At 42.2% G+C, this 20307-nt stretch overlaps 1 protein-coding gene across 1 annotated transcript in view; it reads left to right on the forward strand.

The window, feature by feature from the left end:
• Positions 1-15345, forward strand: part of Asb4 (ankyrin repeat and SOCS box containing 4) — a 46614-nt gene extending 31269 nt beyond the window's left edge. The window contains exons 3-5 of the mRNA XM_048437043.3: positions 4899-5389; positions 12162-12275; positions 13192-15345. Coding sequence (XP_048293000.1) covers positions 4899-5389; positions 12162-12275; positions 13192-13380 — 794 coding nt within the window. The 3' untranslated portion in view covers positions 13381-15345. The remainder of the gene's footprint in view (positions 1-4898; positions 5390-12161; positions 12276-13191) is intronic.
• The last annotated feature ends 4962 nt before the right edge of the window (positions 15346-20307 follow it).

The following is a 20307-nucleotide window of genomic DNA, read 5'->3' on the forward strand; positions in this document are numbered from 1 at the left end:
CTAGCTAGCTAACTGAGACAGGGTTTCTCTGTGTAGCCCTGGCTGTCCTGGAACCTACTTTGTTGTAAACCACACTGACCCATTACTCAGAGATCTGCCTGTCTCTGCCTCCCATACTGGGATTAAATATGACCCTACAAGAGGTCATATTCCTGAGTAGAAGAACTCCGTGGAGATGTAAAGTCAGTCCTTCCTAAGTCCAAATGTAGATAAAAATAAGATCCAAAGAAAGCAAGTGTTAAATACCCCCTCAAAAAAAGGTAATTAACCCAGATAGTTACAGAACCTCGAAGTAGACCACTGTAATGCAAAGGCAAAGAAAAAACAACACAACTCACAAGAAAATAGTTGACTAAAGTCATCATCACTGTATTTAGGGGAAATCAGAATAAATGGCTAAAGAGATACTCATTAGGATAGTATGTATTTATATCATAATTGAAGATGCATAAAAACACAAGGGATTCAGAAAGTTCTATGGGCAAGCAATACTATTTGGGCAATTAATCCAGGAAGAGTGTCTAATGGTTAATAATTATAAAACATCAAGCTAAATAAATCTAAATTTTTAAGAAATGAGTTTTTCTTTTACCTTTTTAATTAACATGAAATTTAGAAAATGTGTAACACACTGATAGGTGAAATAACTACTCCACTGCTCCAATGGGACAAACATAAATATAATTCATAAAGACACTGAACACATTAGAGGTCTCTGATTTATAATTCTGTCTTCAGGAATTTATTCCAAGGAAGCAAAATTAAAATTAATACACACTTATTACTTGTAGTGGTATTTATAAGATCAAAATTTTGAAAAAAAAAAGGAATCTCATATGCCCAATAGCCCAGTAGTAAGGCACATTTGCCCCATGGAATATTATTTAGTTATTTTTAAATGGTATTTAAAGTCACAGATTAATAGCATAGAAACAATTATGATAGGAAATATTTAAAAAAGAATACAAGTATTATATCACCTCTAACTTGCTCAATGTCAAGGGAAAAATGTTAAAATACAATGCTATCACTGTTCATGGACCAGAGCGATTGCAATTAACTGAACTCAATCCAAGCATCATTGATGATGATGATGTGGTTTGACGAGAGCCCTCACATGAGTGATGGGCATATAAGCTGGTCCAGCAACATGACTTAACTTTACTTAACGAAACTGAAGGTGTGATCACTCAATAGTGCAGTTGTTCCATTCATAGGAATAGAAGCCACAGAAACGCCTGCACACGAGAACTGGCATGCAAGATATGCAGGAATGCCCACAGCAGTGGCGTTTGGAATAACGTTAAATGGTGAATGTCTCTCTCTAGTAGCAAGAACAAACTGTGGATAACTTATGTGAGACACAGAGCAAGTGAAAGGAACACAACAGCAAACATCACAGCAGAATGTTGAGTGAAGAAGGCAAAACAGAACAATATGTTCTTAGGGTTCTTGTGTTCAAACTTAGGGAAGAAACCAAACCATCTGGTTTAGAGTTCTACACACAAGTGGTAAGACTAAAAAGAAATGGAGAGACTTGCCTACCTGAGCAGGTTCATAAAGCAGCTATATTCACCTCCGGTTGGATGAAACTCTAACTGGGCAGAATGTGGAGGGCAGGGAGCTCCATTACATCAAGAACTGTCTGTTTTCATATTGAACATGGTGGTGTGCATCTTTAACCACAGCACTCAGGAGGCAGAGATAGGTTGGTGTCTGTGAGTTAGAAGCCAGCCTGGGCTATATTAGTGAGCCCCTGTCCCAGAGAGAGAGAGAGAAAAAGAGACAGAAATAGAGAGGCAGAGAGATGAAGATACAGAAAGAGGTCTTTGCTTTCCTGAACTGAGATCTGATTCCAATAATGTTGAAGCTGTGCGATTAAATTTTTGTGTATCAAGATTTGTCTGTTATATTATAAGCTTGAATTGCATCCCTCATGTGGCCTCAATCTCTATCACTCAGTCTGTGACAGTGCTTGGAGAAATCTACTGAAGACACATCGCTGGGACAGCAGGAAACTGCCCTGCGGTGTGATGAGCCTATTGCAATATGTGTAGCATTCTTTATGAAGATACAGATAATGCCATGTGGTGACAGGGGTCAAGGCAGACACAATGCTTCCACAAGCAAAGGGCCACCAAGGCTCACCAGCCATTGCCATTGCTGAGATGGGTTCTCTTTCAGAGCCTCCAGAGGCAATGGCCCTGCAGACACCGTGGTGTCAGACTGTCGTCTCATTGCTCAGGAAGAGTCCCTTCTCTTTTTAAAGGTTTATTATGGAAGTTGCTGAAAACTAATGCATTGGACCTTTCTGTTAAAAAGCAGTTGTAAAAGTTCCCCAGTTTTGCCCTTCTGAGCTCCAATTTTCTGGAGAAATCAGAAGAATCTAAAACGACAAAGTATTCTAGATTCTGGAGAAATCAGAAGAATCTAAAACGACAAAGTATTCTAGATTCTGGAGAAATCAGAAGAATCTAAAACGACAAAGTATTCTAGATTCTGGAGAAATCAGAAGAATCTAAAACGACAAAGTATTCTAGATTCTGGAGAAATCAGAAGAATCTAAAACGACAAAGTATTCTAGATTCTCTCGGAAAGTTCTTGCTGGAGACACAATTGAAGTTTGAAAACGAAAAGTTCCAGCTCCAAAAAGGTGACTCTGCCATGAATTCAGTTATCCCAAGATGTCAAAGGTCAAGAGTAAATGTCCAAGTTCTCTAAAAACAAAGGCAGTGGTTCACTCTGAGTTGGCCTGTGAAAACTTCATCCTGAGTCTTAGACTCTTTTTCGTACTGGAGATTCTCCAGTAGCTGAAGTGACCCTGCACATGACTTCCAGGAAGACATTTGGAGTTCTTCCACTTCACTCAAAAGCAGATTTCTGATGAGAGAGAAGACCTCACCTAGAACCCTTCCAAGTCAGAATACTGATGACCCCAGGCCCAGTAAAGATGGCTTTGATTCCAGCCCTGCTTCCTGCAAGCCAGAAGAGCCCAGTGTCTGCCCAGCCTCACACTTGGAGAAACCTCACTGGAGAGTTGATTCCTTAACCAGACACTGAGCATGCCTGTGGGAGAATTCCCTTCATAAATATATTCTGAGCAACCAGGGGATGCTGTAAATAAAGCCAAGAAGGAACTATCCATGTGGGAAAACTATTTTTAAATTTATAAAATGCAATGGTATTTCTACTACATTGGGTTTTCATAAAACAAACAATATAAAGTGTCCTGCAGAAAAATACTAATGAGGTAGAATAGAATTATAATAAGGGATTTTTTTCCAATCCGGTCTGTCTACTTCCAGCTTTCTGCTCGCAAGCTCACTAGCTTGGTGTGCTTTGTGCAGGATGTTAACCCAAGGGTGACTTCCTCCAACTGTGAAGTCGGGGTGAAGAGCGCATCTACTGCAGGGCTGCGGAAGAGTCCATGAGGCAGTGTACGAAATGCATGTAACTTACAATGCTGCACTTGGTTCAGTCCCAAACCAATCCTAGTTATAGCAACAACAGTAACACCACCACCACCACCACCAATAATAACGGTATCAATCTCTTCAGACTTATATTTGAAGTACCTACAAAAATTTCCAGTAGAATTATTTATGATGCTGGCCCTTAGGGTCATTTGGTCTACCTTTTTAAATTAGCCAAAAAAGGAAATTTCTAGTTCCTCAGGTTAGTCATTCTAATACTTAACACTTCTTATCAAAAAAATAAAACTCAAACTGGTTTCCTGGGTTGCATGAAATCATTTCTAAGGTGCAGTCTAAGCACAAACATTTATCTATCAAACGCTTTTGTCAACCATGTTTTGTCTCTTTTGGTGACTATTTCTATAATGCTAACTTCTACATTTCTCAATGCAACTGTGACCTTCAGCTCTTTTGGTGCTAAAGATTGTGTGTGTGTGTGTGTGTGTGCCTGCCCATGTGTGCATGTGGATGTTTATTACATTCCAAAGGCAAAGCTCCCATGATGCTGTAACTTCAGCTTAACTACTGGGAAATTTTCATGTCACCAAAGTCTGTTTGCACAAAACTTCAGATCTACGTGCTTTGAAAGAGAAGAAAGACGCTATTTTGTAAAACACTCAAAACAGTTTTTAGGTATTGGAGAGACAGTTCAGTGGTTAAGAACACGTGCTGCCTTTGCAGAGTACATGGGTTCAGCACCCAGAACGCGCCTTGGAAGACTCACAACCACATGTAGCTTCAGTTTCAGGGCTTTCTGCATGAATGTGGTGTGCACAGAAACACGGGAACACACACACATCCATAAGTAAAAATTTAAATTAGAAATCTCACAAATTTTAAAGCCTGTGTCATGAGATATAGTTTTTTAAATCTAACCTTTATTTTTAAATTTTAATTTGTATTTTTTGATCTCTTACTGTTTGTGTGTATGTACTTGTGCATGTAATATGTACATGAACTCACATGACCATTGTGGAAGCTGGCCTGACCGTGTGGGTCTCAGACTTTGGTGACGGGCTCCTTTAGCTCTTGTCAACATTCAACTTAAAAATTTCAAAAAGAAATTATGTATTTAACAGTGTTTAGCACTATAAGGATATAAAATATTTTGTGATAGATAGACATCACTTACTTTCAAATCCATTTGGGACTGAAGAGTTGGAGTCCAGCAGTGGTTGTCCCAACTTTGGGAAAGATCGTTAGCTCCTTTTCCGGGGTACATTTGTTGGTAGTCAGGGAGACGGCAGCATTGGCATAAGGAGTGACTTACACTAGGGCCATCTTGGCCCTTTACGGCTGGGCCGGAGTCATGCATGGCTGACAGAGGTTAAAGAGAATCCCTGAGAAACAGTCTTGCTCAGACATATGAAATAACAATAAACATAGACACGTGTTTAAATTGTCTGTTGTCATTTCACCTCACAGGTGCAAATGTGAACATGAAAACCAACAACCAGGATGAGGAGACACCCTTGCACACGGCTGCCCACTTTGGCCTGTCCGAGCTGGTGGCCTTCTATGTGGAGAACGGGGCCATCGTAGACAGCTTGAACGCCCACATGGAGACCCCGCTGGCCATCGCTACCTACTGGGCCCTGCGCTTCAAGGAGCAGGAGTACAGCAGGGAACACCACCTCATCTGCCGCATGCTACTGGACAACAACGCCGAGGTCAATGCCCGCGACGATGACTTCAAGTCCCCTCTGCACAAGGCTGCCTGGAATTGCGACCACGTGCTCATGCACATGATGCTGGAGGCGGGCGCTGAGGCCAACCTGATGGATATCAACGGCTGCGCCGCTATCCAGTACGTGCTGAAGGTCACCTCTGTGCGCCCTGCTGCACAACCTGAGCTCTGCTACCAGCTGCTGCTCAACTACGGGGCTGCCCGGATCTACCCACCACAGTTCCACAAGGTGAGGAGGCATCTCGGGTCTAGGTCAAACAGAGCTGTGCCCTCCAATCTTCAGGAGATTCCAGCTTGTTCAAGATGAGTCTTGAACAGTCATGTCTGACCTCTGTAAGACCTCCCCATCCTCCTCTATGCTTTTTTTTTTTTTTTAAATGTGGGCAGGCGCTAGAAAGTCAGCCCATGAGGGACAGGCGATTGTTCCTACTCAATGACTGGTCTAAAGACTACATAGCCTGCTTTGGAATAAGTTAGCTTACAGCCAGGAAAGATTCACACAGTCTTCCAATTTGACGAAAGCTAACAATAGTGTCAGCTAACACAGAGGGACCACTAATGACGTATAATGAGTTCAGTAGATTGTTATAAACATTTTGTAGTTGCTGATTTGATTCTTTCAATAATCCTATAAGGGATGCCTTGTCTCTGTTATGCAGCAGTGGAAACTGAGGCGTCCAGTCACGTTTGAGCTCCTGCAGTGGTGGCAGGACCTGACCTTCGATAATTTGATTCAAGGATTTATTCACATAATATCACACAGCATGACCTCTTTTCTAAACAACGCTAATTAATAACCTCTAATGGTCTGGCAGGGACTAGATGCTAATGATGTTGATATGACCAAGACAAGGTACCTACTCAAGCAGCTTAGAGTCTATTGGGAAAGAAAAACACACACACAGAGGTCATTTTAATATGTACAGTTCATGATAAAGTAGATGAATGCAGGAGATGCCAGCATCAGGTTAATGATGATTGTTAGTTTGGTAGTTAAAATGAATTTAACTTTTAAAAATAAACCATAAGACACTGCAATTCTAAAACTTTAATTTAAAGAGGTCAAAAAATTTGAGAAATAATCCATCTAACTGGGGTGGAGCCACCACTTCCCATACATATATAATTTAAGGGCATCCTGACTAAGTGTTCGGTGTCACTTTGGTAAAAGGTCAGGGACTCACCTTTGGTCCAGTAACGTGAGGATACCTTAGGGGGAAAGTTCTTAAGATAGGAACGCAGTCAGAAGTGCTAGTGCGCACAGCCGGTTGGTCCAGCACTGGAGAGGTATAGGCAAGGAGGCCAGCCTGGGTCATATAGTAAGACCTTGTCTCACAAATTGAAAGGAAAAAAAACTCAAACAACTAAACAAACAAAATAGAAAAAATAATAAAAATCTTTTAAGAATAGTGAATTCAATGAAGAAAAACTGCAGACGGCGCAAAGAGCGTTCAGTTATTGAGTTAAGTCATGGTGAGGTCAGTCCTGTTGAACACAGTAGGGACTTTATACCTGGTTGTCAGTGTTTTAATTGAGGATTAATTTTCTTCCCTTAAACTTATGCATAAAGCAGAGGACAGCCCAGACTTGCTAACATTTCCATGGTTAATATGAAACATGACGGGCACGTGTTCCATCCCCACTGAAGTCTGATCAGGAGACGAGTGCCTCGAGAGCACTGTCCACGACCTCCTCTGCTGTGTCTCACACAGTTAAACCCTCCCGCGGAATCAGCAGGGGCTTGCTCCAGCTCTCCAGGTTCCGGGTGAAATAGAGTCTGGTCCCAACTGTCGGCGTCTATGACGGCTGAGCATAGACAATATGCACATTGCAGACCTTTACGACACTGTACCAGGCTATACCAAGGGCTGCTCTATCCTTCCAAACCAAGTTTCTATTTATCTCAGATTTTAACGAGTAATAATACTTGTCTCAGGATACCTGTATTTTAATATCTAAAAGGCCAAGAATCTGTTGGCACTTAACTGTTACTTTTTTTGGTAATTTAGCCGGGTGTTGGTGGCACACCTTTAATCCCAGCACTCAGGAGGCAGAGGCAAGTGGATCTCTGTGAGTTTGAGGCCAGCCTGGTCTACAGAGTGAGTTCCAGTACAGGTCCCAAAAAGTTACTGAGCAACCTTGTCCAGAAAAGTAAAAACAAAACAAAACAAAACAAAAAACCAAAAACAACCTTCCCCAAAAATACCAAAAAAAAACCCAAAAAAACAAAACAAACACATTTTTTGTAATTTCTTCTTTCTTGCTTTTCTTTTTTATCTTTACTTTGTCATCTATTGGTTATTTATTTTAGATAACAGGGACAAAATATCCATAAAAAAGAATTTGATCAGATTTTGGTCTTGCTGCTTTAATAAGGGAGTGATTGAATAAATTGCTAGCTTCCTAAGCCTCAGTTTCCACATCTGTGAAGTGGGCATTCTTGGTTTAAATTCTCTGGCAACACATGAACTGTATGTGAACACAGTCCCTTATCAACAGGGTATCTACACCTGCTCATAGTGCACCACACATGTACTTAGAAGATGCGACCACACATTTTTTACTCTTTTTTTTTTTTTAGGGGCTTTCAGTCCTGGCAGACTGGCACCCATTTCTGACCCTCACTGTCTGTCTCTACAACCATCTCCTGTTTCCCCTCCTTGTACCCACTCACACCTTACTGTGTTCTTATTACTTAGAGTGGAGTACCAGACCAAGTACACCGTCTCTTACTGGATTCTTATCACTTAGAACAGTGTACCAGACCAAGTACACTGTGTCTTCAGCACTGCTCACTTCAGGAAGTAGACTTTAGTGGGCTGAGGAACAATGAAGAACACTTGTTGCTCTTGTGGAGGACCCAGGTTCAGTTCCCATCACCCATGTTGGGTGACTCCCAGTAGTCTGTAACTTAGCTCCTTGGTACACATATGCACATGCGCAATAAAATGAGTAAAGTAAAATTTTAAAATAGTTTATTTAGTCTTTTTATGCCTTCCCACCATTTCCTTGCAGGGACGCGGCTGGAGGGGATATAGGTGATAAAGGGACCAGGACACTGTGTTGCCTCACTCTGTCAGTCAGTAAGAAGTCTCTGTCTCCTCACAGAATTTTTTTTTTAAATTGTGTGAAATATTTGAAATATGGTTGGCATGGCCCCTGGTATGTGGTAGCCTTTAGCAAAGAATGCTAAATGGATCTTTAGTGTGAGCACTATATCACTGCTGTGGTTCTGCTACATTCACGGGGCATCCCCAGCTCAGGGAGGAGCGCTGCTGGGACAGGGCCTGGAGCCCGAATGCTGAGCTCAGCCCAGAAGCTCACAGCTCAGTGAGCGAATGTCGCAGGTCTCTAGTAATTTAAGACTGCCCCTCCTCACTCCATTCTTAATGCTAAAGTAGTGAGAATAGGCATTCAAAGTGCTTCTGTTTTGCAGTAAGAATCTTGGGAGTTTGTGGAGGTCCGAAGTCTTTCCCACACAGACTGTCGGTTCTCTGCTATTAGAAACAGAGCTCTTTTGACGCCGAGCACAGCGTCTACTTGGCCATTACTTGTGGTACTATTTTTGAACACCTTCCCCCAACTTTCCTATTTGAATCGTTCAGGTAGTAGTATGAGTTATTCAGCAGCATTTAAGCAGAGTGGCTGTGGCCTGCCCACCAGTCTGGTGAGAGTGTTCAGCCAGTTTCCCTGTCCTCCTCTTCCTTGTCCTGTGTGCCTTTGGGACAGGGTGAGAGCTGCTAGCTCTGGCCTGGCTTGGTGGCTCCTCCAGCCTTTACAACAAGTACACAGTCTTGTGTCTCAAGGAGCACTGGCCGCACCATCAGTGTTTTCCTACTTGGTTTTGCTTGCTCCTCTAGCTTCCTTGGTCTGGCTGATTGCTAATGAGATTTAACGGAGACCTGGCTGCTATTATCAACCATTTTGTTGCTACCCTTCAGATGTGTATATGAGCAGCAAAGTGGAAGAAAAACTATTCAATTTACTATGCAGATGCCTGAAAGTAATTTAGAACCCTACTCCACAGCCCAACTCTGCTAAGAGAAAGTTGTCTTTATGACAGGCCAATGACTGACTCATTTATCCAGAAGATAAAGTGATTTGTTCTCTCCTGGATGGGGAATTCAGTTTCCTTATTTACAAGGAGCAAGGTCACAGCTGCAGATGCTGTCTTCCTGATGCAAAGTGGATGGGGAGAGGGTGCATTTCCCCGAGAGCCACTGTATAAATTATATAAGCGAGATGGTGGGGGTGGGAGAGATAGGGTCTGCGATTGCTTTTCAGGCTACCAAAGGACATTCGATTTTTTTTTTGCTCTTCTAACATAATTCAAAAGAAAGCGACACCCCAGGGAGCAGAAATTGAGATTTCTTGTAGGACAAGAAAGACATTTTTTTTTTTTTTTTTTTTTTTGCTAGGGAAGGGAAAGATAATGTGAGGATTTGGGGGAGGTAACAGTGATTTCTGCCACTGAACAATGTTGCATGTGAAGGCCATTGCTCAAGATTCCCTTGATAGTAAGTGGATTTTTGTGTGTACAATAATATAGCACCATATAAGATTCAAGGTAGCTTTAGGATAATTTCTTACTTAAGTGTCTTACAAATGGCATTTGAAAAAGCTGGGGGACCATCTTTAATCTGTGTGTGTGTGTGTGTGTGTGTGTGTGTGTTTCTGTGTGTGTTTGCAAAGACACTATATAATACTATTCAGGCCTGAATTTATTGTCTCATTGATATCTAGACTTAGAAAACATTTTCCTGACTCAGCCATGGCATATGCTGATGTCTGCAGCCTAGAAGCTCCTATTGTAGCTTATTTCAAGCTACATGTGACAATTGGGAGAGACAAATGAAATAGATGTGATGACCTTAGAGCCCGCCTCTCCTTTCTGTAATAACACTTGCACACAGCTCTACTCATTCTCACAGTATCTGCTTGTTCCTGAATTCACTGGAGCTGAATTTCATCACAAGCTATGTAGCAGAGAAATTTCAAGTTCCATTGTCTCATGTTTTCATGAGGCAAGTTCTGGTAAAATACTGCCTTGGCCCCAGCCTGGGTTTTTCACTTTGCTATTCTGTTCAGTCAACTGAGAGATGAAGGAGACTGAGTTGGCTTACTGAACCTCAGACATAGAGAACATAAGAGATCTTTGTTTGTCAGGGTAGCAAGACCTCAGAAAGAAGCTCAGCGCCCAGCGAAAGACATGCAGTCAGAGGGCAGAAAACTCATTTCAGAGTGCAGTTTCAGAAGCTCTATGTGGCTGCTAGTTTAACAGTGTGTGTAATGAGCTTTCCACAGTGAAGATGGCTTTCTGATCTCCAATTGTTGGTCATCCTCATCTTACTTTTAATGGGTTTTTTATTCGTAAGGGAATGTTACTTATGGGACCACTAAAACGCTGAATGCTACAGCATGGAAGGTCTTAAAGGCGAGGATGTGTCATCCCTTCCGTCCACCATCCTCAGGTGTCCCACAAGATCTGCTTCATACCCTTTTCAATTCACCTAAGGATGGCGGAATAACTTTGGTGGGCACAGAAACTTCTGTGGAGGGTGTGTGTACATGTTGTGGTGTGTCAGGGGTAAGGATTCAACATGGAGAGGAGTCTTGGCAAAAGAAATGGGCATTCAAATTGTGGTATCTGTAGAACTTGCACAAACATTTCTATGTACAGCAGAGGCCAGTGGGGAAAGCTCTAACCAACCTGCAGACAGGTGATGATGCATTACTGCACACATACATGCATACACACATATACTTACACAGACACTCATGTAGGCAGAGTCTGTTCGTTCATTCCCAGTCTCTTAGACCTGAAATAATCACACAGAAGCCATATTATTTGCAATATTGTTTGGCCAATAGTATAAGTGTAGATTTAGTTAGCTCTTATGTCCTAAACTAACCCACCTCCATTATTGTGCATCACCAGCCAGAACCTGGAAACAACCTACATGCCCCTCAGCTGAAGAATGGATAAGGAAAATGTGGTACATTTACACAATGGAACACTACACAGTAGAGAAAAAATAATGACAGCTTGCAATTTGCAGACAAATGGATGGAGCTAGAAAGCATAATATTGAGTGAGATAACCCAAACCCAGAAAGACAATTATTATACTTACTCACTCATAAGTGATTTTTAAGCATAAAGCAAAGAAAACAAACCTACAAATCACAATCCCAGAGAACCTAGAGAACAATGAGGACCCTAAGAGAGACATGGATCTAATCTACATGGGAAGTAGAAAAAGACAAGATTTCCTGAGTAAATTGGGAGCATGGTGACTGTGGGGTTGAAGGGGAGGGGAGCAGAGAAAAATGTAGAGTTCAATAAAATCAATTAAAAAATATCATAACTAACATATAAAAAATCTGTGCATCACCACGAGGTCGTGGCCTACCAGCATAGTTTTGGCTGACTCTGGCAGAGGCATCTGTCTCCTGTGGCAGCTACATGGCTTCTCCTTGACTTTGCCTACTCTCTCTATATATCTCTTTCAGTTAAGCCATTGGCCAAAAGCAGCTTTTTTATTAACCGATGGCAATAAAACATATACACAGCATACATCGCCTCTCACATCTCACACACACACACACACACACACACACACACCACACACACACAGAGAGAGAGAGAGAGAGAGAGAGAGAGAGAGAGAGAGAGAGAGATGTAGTGCACAAAGTGCCATAGACCTTTCTACTGTCTAAGACAGCTGCTCCTCCATGAGATCTGAACTGATTGGCTCCAGTCCATACAACTCTCTGGCATGGAGTTAATGCATTTCTTATATTTAACTGTTTTCCAATTCTACCTTTAATTTTTCATCATTGGTGTAGGGGGGGGGCAGGGTACACTGAGTATCCCAGGTTGGCCTTGAACTCAATCCTGCTTCAGCTTCCTCGGAACGGTGATTGTAGGTGTGTCCTGGTTTGGGAAAATTTGAATCATGTGTACACGCTAAGTGACAACACCCTCTGTTGTCTTTGCAGGTGATCCAGGCTTGCCACTCTTGTCCCAAGGCCATTGAAGTTGTGGTCAATGCCTATGAGCACATCAGGTGGAACATGAAGTGGAGAAGAGCCATTCCCGACGATGTACTGGAGGTAAATAGCCCACTTCTGAGAGCTGCCAGACCTCCGTTTCAGCACGCAGCCTTCTAATGTAAAACATGGCTTTGGAGAGTGCTTTCCAAGTCTTCTCAGATATAATGAAGCGAAGGATTATAAAATAGAAGAAGGAGAGGGTAAAGCTCTATCTGCATATGCCTGCCACACAGGTGGTACTGAGGAGTCTCGGGGAATTTCTCTGAAATAATTTGAATAACTATATGAACGCAGCACTTTATTTTTCATCAGTTCGAATGAGTTAAGTGCTAATACGTGGTATTGCTCACTCGAAATTTTGTACTGGAAAAGTATGGTGTTTTATGTAGCTATTTTACACACTTTTATCTAGGACTAAGCAGGAAGTGCTGTTTCGGAGTCTGCAGTGAGAGCCACACAAAGCCCTTAGAGCCAAGCCCTCTCCTGTGGACTTAGAGACTTTGCTCCATGTGTTAGCTAGTCCTGGCCACAGGACATCCTGTTCTTAACTTTAGAAGTCCAGACTGTGTCTAATACATGAGATGTGCCAGGCACAAAGTTCCTTGGGCTTAGAGGCTAATAGCTTCGTTATTTAATCTTACTCTGCTAATTATTAGCTCTTTAACCTTTTAAAGTTGCATGCCTGCTAGCCATTGCTAGCAGATATTACCAGTGCAGAAAGAATATGCTATGATATCGAGTTCAATTAAAGTTGCCATTTTGGTTTGAAATGTTTCAGCCAGTTCAGGCATATCTGAACGGGTTTGTGAATGTGTTTCCCCCTTCTCTTACCAGCCCTGCTATCCTGACCTTCCAGTTTAATGTTGGAGACTCTGGAGAGCTGTTGTTGTGTGTAGAGACACATGTGCCACTGTGGATTTTACCTTTGTATGTTGTGGAGCCTTCCTTGAATTAAACTCCCTTGTCTTGCTTCCAGAAACACTGGGATTTCTACCACTCTCTCTTCAAGGTGTGCTGCAACACTCCCAGGACCCTCATGCATTTATCGAGATGTGCCATCCGGAAGGCGTTGAATGAGAGATGCCACAACGCAATTCCTCTGCTGTCCCTCCCCATGCGATTGAAGAAGTACTTGCTTTTGGATCCAGAGGGAATCATTTATTAAGTCTTAGGAGACAGCAATTCCCTATCCTAGATGTTTAAGTGGGCTTGCTGGGTAGGCACAGTTTACATACATAAAATGGTACTTGGATTGATTATAACACTTTAGGGATTACAGAACACTCTACACACACCATGTCATTAATCCTAGAGTAGCATGCTGCCGGAAAATAGGCAAGCAAAGTTAAGGAATTTTCAAAGACGTGACTGCATTTAGAAGGCAGGCACTGGCATAACAGTAATAGCATGTGTAATGACAGCTTTTATTAGGTATCCTGATGTGTTTTGTGAATCTTCCACGTATGATCTCATCTGAAAAGGGACCCACATTTTCTTACAACTTAATCTCATTCTCTACATTGTCAGTAATAGGTTTACATGACTTAATTTGCAATGTATTAGGTTTTGTGAACGGCCTCTTGAGCTTGCTGTCTCCTGCCAATGAGCAGTGAGCAGACATCACTGTTACCAGTTTTAGAAATGCCTCCTCCCCAAATTAAGGTCATCCACCTCCCCCTTTTTTTTTTGGTGATGAAAGCACAGGAGTGCAATGGGAACAAGATAGACATGGGAGAGAGAGAGCGCGCAGTTCACTTACTAGTCAAGAATAGACACTTCAATTTGAGCACACTCACTGAGCCGGACCCTGGAGCTCACAGATGAGCCGACCAGGACTTCTGTCCTCCAGGGTCATATCTTTAAAAGAGGATTCAGACGTCCAAGCAGGTGACTGCAGTATGAGGTGGCGGGGCAAGAGTACAGGTTCAGACCCGTATCTAGTGCTTACCTTCCTGAAGCGTGCTTTTGAACTTGAAGTGTGTGCTTTCTTTTCCTTTGAGCCATGAAGACAAAGCATGGAGAGTTATGTAGAGGGACCTGCTACTGTGCAAGTAAATGTCTTTGAGTTTTTCCATATAATCCAGACAGGTTTTATTTTGTATGGTGTCCTAGTTAGTACCTTCACAGACTCTGAGAAAGATATTCTACACCCTGGATCCCATGTAGATGAGAAAGAAGTTTAGAGAAGTGGGCAAAGGCACATGTGAAGAAAAGAACTTAGCTGATTTTCTTGTCTTCTCACGGACTAGGCTGATATTTCAGAGCATTTTAGCTGATAGATAAGAAACCTGCATTTTAACAATGACTCCCATCAGACCATGAGCAGAAAGACCCTGAAATGGTGAAACTTTAAGAAGCATAGAGAGAAGTATGTTGTTTAAGACTTAGTGTTCCCTAATAGAATCCTACTGGTAGCCTGCTTGGAAACTCTGCTTCGCACGTTTGCTTCTCACTGACGGAGTTAGATTAGTTTATTATCTCCGGGCACTGATTCTGTAGCAGTTAAAGTAGTAGCAAACTGTAGACTTTGTGCCTACTGTCGTGGGCAGCCTTGTATTTGTGTGTGGCCTTGCTTCTTGTGTGTTGTGGGACCTGTGGTGTTGACTAGAGATGATGTAGCTCCCCACTTAGCTTTGTTTGTGAATTGAAACCCCCACTTCCAGTGTTGTGTAGAAAAATGTAGGTAGACATGATCATATTTTTGAAGTTGCAGTTTAGCTAAGCTAATTTCAGAAAAATATATTCTGTATAAAACAAGATTGCTATCATGGGACACAGTGTTCAATTTGTAGATGACACATAAGAAGTGGACCGAGTGTTCTTTAGAACATATCTCAGAACATTCAAAGTATTGGACTTTTCTCTTCATCACGAGGAACATTCTGGTTGAAAAGTCTGTGGTAGACTGATTGGTAACAGGTAAAGTGAAACTGAGGACAATCAGGAACGGTGTTCCTCACATGGAGAGATGGAAGGGTTTGTCACCGTGTTGCTGTGTTGGAATGTTTGCCTTAGTTGACCATAGAATACGTGGCTACTTGTTTTAAACTGCTTGTGTGTGGATTTAATGTGATTATCTCTGTACTTTGACCTTGAATTTAGAGATCTTAAATAAAGCTTTGGTGTTCCATCTCGTTGTTGTGAGTTATTTATCAGTAAGCCTTGTTTTCCTCACACAATACTGACTCTTCAACAGTGACACAGGAAAAAAATTATTCCTTTCACTGCTTCCTTCAACATTAAGAAAGAGTGGCAGAATCAAGAACTGGACCTGCCAACACATAATGTGTTTAGAAGAAAGGTAAGGGGAAAATGTAGCTGGAACATAATAAAATGGAGGCTGCTGCCGTTTTAGTAAGTGTACTTTAATAATAAGAAGTAAATTGAAAAAAAAAAAAAAGAAGAAATAAATTGAACTGAATGCATCTGGTCCACTTCTCCCCATCCCTGGCATCCTGGGTTTTTCATTTCCTTCCGTTCTCACTGTTTACTTTACCCTGGACAAAGCAACAGAGGAAATTGTACCTTCATGATGCCTTTGTACTTTCTGGGAGAGTGGTCTGTAAATAGACATCTATCGTCCCAAAGAAAAATAGCTCTCTTCAGAATGTTCCACGAGAGGTGGCAGCTTCGATATGAAGAAGAGCCTCCTCTCTGGTCTTCTGTCCTTCCCTCCAGCTACACATGCCTGTGCTCCTCTTTTTAATCACCCAGGGTTACAGCTCTACTTGGCCTTCCATTTGGAGTCCAGGAGTTTCTGATACTAACACAGTAGCCAGAAGAAGATGGGACAGTGGGTGGGGGTGGGGAGAAAAGTAACCAACCATTTGCAGTAAGACAGTAACATGTCCCATCTTGGCTATTCATCTGATCGACTATGACAAAATTATGAATCTGGGTTCATACACTTTTTGAAACATTTAAATAAGAGATTAACTATTGACTAATTTTCTTTGAATGCAAGTATCACAACAAGGACCCAAAAAAGATTGCACGGTACTAGCGATACGATGCTAGGCAGACACACTGAAGTCTGGGCCCTGGCAATGGTTTTGTTCAGATTCTGCTCTTTCCCTCATCTCACCCAAGTCTGCAGACAATGGTGTGTCTCTTCCCTGCTTTTGTTCACATCTGTAACATGGAACTAAGGTGCTACTTACCCCACAACACTTTAGTAAGGTTTTTTTTCAGAGCTAAATCAATACAGAAAATGCCACACAGTAAGCGTTTTGTTCTCACCAATCGTTGATACTATTATAGTCTCTGTGAGTTAGGAACAGGTTTCTACCAGTGGGGTAATGTAACCTTTGCCTAAAACTATCACTGTAGCAGATGTATGGGAAACAAGGTAGGTGGACTCTCACTGAGGGCCAGGATCTTCAGGGATGAGGAGGTCAGTGAAGACAGGCTAGATAAGATCTGGAACCTCCCTGGGTCTTTCTGAGGTGAAGAATAGGGGAGGAAAAAAATTGGTGTGGAGGATTAGCTAACAAGCAAGCTGATGACTTTTTAAAACATTACTCTTTCATAAGTAAGTTTACATAGGGGCAATGGCTCCTGTCTCTATCTGGTTAGTTATCACCTAAAAATTTTCCATGGGGACAAAGGTGGTTGCCCTGCTGTTTCTGTCTTCAGTGATAAAGGAACAAGGGTACCCAAAGAGTATAGCTCAGCAGGAGATTCCCAAACGCAGGCTCATCATCAGAGTAGGAACTGGGAAGGCTGGGGAAATCCATTCATTTATTCTTTTCCTTGGAAGAATTCATTTAGCACCACTACACATGCTGTGGGCTAAAAGTGGATGAAACAGAAAGTGATGAGCAAGTCAATAAGGCTCACTTTCAGAGTCAGGCAGTGGTGGCGCATGCCTTTAAACCCAGCATTTGGGAGGGAGTTTGAGACAAGTCTGTTCTACAGAGTATTCTAGGACAACCAGGTCTAAACAAAGAAACCCTGTCTTTAAAAAAGAAAACAACACAGACCTTGAGAGAACAATAATCAAGTTTATATGGCAAAACAAAAAACCCAGGATAGCCAAAACAATCTTATACAATAAAGGGACTTCTGGTGGCATTACCATCCCTGACTTCAAACTCTATTACAGAGCTACAGTACTGAAAACAGCTTGGTATTGGCATAAGAACAGAGAAGTCGACCTATGGAATCGAATAGAAGACCCAGATATTAACCCACAAACCTATGAACACCTAATTTTCGACAAGGGAGCTAAAGGTATACAATGGAAGAAGGAAAGCATCTTTAACAAATGGTGCTGGCATAACTGGATGTCAACCTGTAGAAGAATGAAAGTAGATCCATATCTCTCACCATGCACAAAACTCAAGTCCAAATAAATTAAAGACATCAGCATTAATCTGTCCACTTTGAACCTGATAGAAGAGAAAGTGGGAAGTAGTCTACAAGATATAGGCACAGGAGGCCACTTCCTAAGTAGAACCCCAGTAGCACAGACAATAAGAGAATCAATGAATAAATGGGACCTACTGAAACTGAGAAGTTTCTGTAAAGCAAAGGACACTGTCAGTAAGACAAAAGGCTACCTTCTGACTGGGAGAAGATCTTCACCAACCCCTCATCAGACAAAGGTCTGATCTCCAAAATATACAAAGAACTCAAGAAAGTAGACACCAAAACTCTAATTAACCCAATTAAAAAATGGGGTACTGAACTGAACAGAGAATTCACAACAGATGAACTTCGAAAGGCCAAAAGACACTTAAGGTCATGCTCAACCTCCTTAGCGATCAGGGAAATGCAAATCAAAACCACTTTGAGATACAATCTTACACCTGTCAGAATTGCTAAACTCAAAAACACCAATGATAGCCTATGCTGGAGAGGATGTGGAGTGAGGGGAACACTCATCCATTGTTGGTGGGAATGCAAACTTGTGCAGCCACTGTGGAAATCAGTGTGGCGGTTTCTCAGGAAACTGGGAGTCAACCTCCCTTAGGACTCAGCAATTCCACTCTTGGGAATATATCCTAGAGATGCCCTATCATAATACAAAAGTATTTGTTCAACTATGTTCATAGCAGCACTATTTGTAATAGCCAGAACATGGAAACAACCTAGGTGTCCCTCAATAGAAGAATGGTTAAAAAAGGTGTGGAACATATACACATTAGAGTTTTACTCAGCGGTAAAAAACAATGACATCTTGAATTTTGCATGCAAATGGATGGAAATAGAAAACGCTTTACTGAGAGAGGTAACCCAGACCCAAAAAGAGGAATATGGTATGTACTCACTCATAAGTGGATTCTAGCCATAGTTAAAGGTCTTTGAGTCTATAATTTGTGATCCTAGAGAAGCTAAATAAGAAGGTGAACCTGAAGAAAATCATATAGTTATCCTCCTGGATATTAGAAGTAGACAAGATTGCCAGGCAAACTTGGATGCCCGGGGGGTGGGGGGTGGGTGGAAGTAAGGGGAGATGGTTAGGGAGAGGGGAGAGGGGAAGGATTGGGGATGGCTTGGGGGAATGGGAGGGGGGCAGGGAGGAAGGATGGTTATGGGAGCAGGGAAGTTTATATCTCAACTAAGGGAGGCATTTTAGGGTTTGCAAGAGACTTTATTCTGGAGGGGTTCCCAGGTCCAAGGAGTGGTCCCCAGATTGTTCCCTGGGCAGCAGAGGAGAGGGTGCCTGAACTGGCCTTGTCCCATAACCATACTGTTGAATATTTTGCATGTCACCACAGAACCTGCATCTGGCGAAGGATGGAGATAGAGACAGAGACACATATTGGAACACTGGCCTTAACTCCCTAGGTCCAGATGAGAAGCAGAGGGAGGGAGAACGTGAGCAAGGAAGGCAGAACCAGAGGGAACCTTCATCCGACAATGGATGGAGATAGAGACGGAGACCCACATTGGAGCACTGGATTGAGCCCCCAAGGTCCAAATGAAGAGCAGAAGGAGGGAGAACATGAGAAAGGAAGTCAGGACCGCGAAGGGTGCGTTCACCCACTGATGCAATCGAATGAGAGCTCACCAAGGCCAGCTGGACTGGGATTGAACGAGCATGTGATCAAACCAGATTCTCTGAATGTGGCTGACATGGGGGCTGACTGAGAAGCCATTGACAATGGCACTGGGTCTTGTTTCGTCTGCTTGTACTGGCTTTTTGGGATCCTGGTCTGTTTGGATGCTCACCTTCCTGGACCTGGAGGGAGGGGGGAGGAACTTGGACTTCCCACAGGGCAGGAAACCCTGACTGCTCTTGGGATTAGAGAGGGAGGAGCAGAGGGAGTGGGGGGAGCGGGAGGGTATTGGGAGGAGGGGAGGAAGTGGAAATTCTTATAAATAAATAAATAAGGAAAAAAATTACAATTGAAAAAAAAGAAAACAACCCAAAACAAACAAACAACCCCCAAAGATTCACTTTCAGTACCACAGTGCTTTAGTCTCTTTGCTTTTACTAAGAAATCAAGACTGAAAGGATACAGTGTTTGTTTTAATTAGATACTATCTACTTGAGTTGTGCTTGTTTTATTTTATTTTTCTATTTGTTTGTCTGTTTTGATCATAAACTGATTGATGGGGTTGAGTTTCGGAAGCTATATTTGAAGCTGAAATCAGTGCTACCTTGCCTCAGTCAAGTGTATTGTCATACCTGCCAGAGATGAGATGCTACACATAACACAGCCTGCCTTTCTCCTTCTCCCCTCCTGTCTTCTTAAGCCACATGAAGTGGATTAGGTGTGTTTAAAGCTGTTCTTCACTAATTAGTTTTCTCTGATAGAGGTATGCCTCAATGATGTTGGGTAACAATTATGCAAATACATGCTAATTCAGCCCAGGAAATAAAATAGAGATGCACTTTGCAATTTCAAAATTAAACATGACTCTGGATTAGTTAGATTTTTGTGCTTACCAACTAGGGAGGATCTAACAAAACAGAGTTCTCACTGTGGGGTATATATGGGAAGGTCGAGGATGTCAAGTCAACCCAAGAGCCCAGATACTGTGTGCTCAGAGGCATAAAGGAAGACCTAACCTCCCTCCTCTTTCCAGGTTTGGGGAAAGTTGAAAGTCAGTATATGGCTAATGGGCAGTTAAGCTCTAATGG

Source organism: Myodes glareolus, chromosome 25 (genome assembly GCF_982192425.1).
Source record: "Myodes glareolus chromosome 25, mMyoGla1.1, whole genome shotgun sequence".
Lineage (NCBI taxonomy): Eukaryota > Metazoa > Chordata > Mammalia > Rodentia > Cricetidae > Myodes > Myodes glareolus.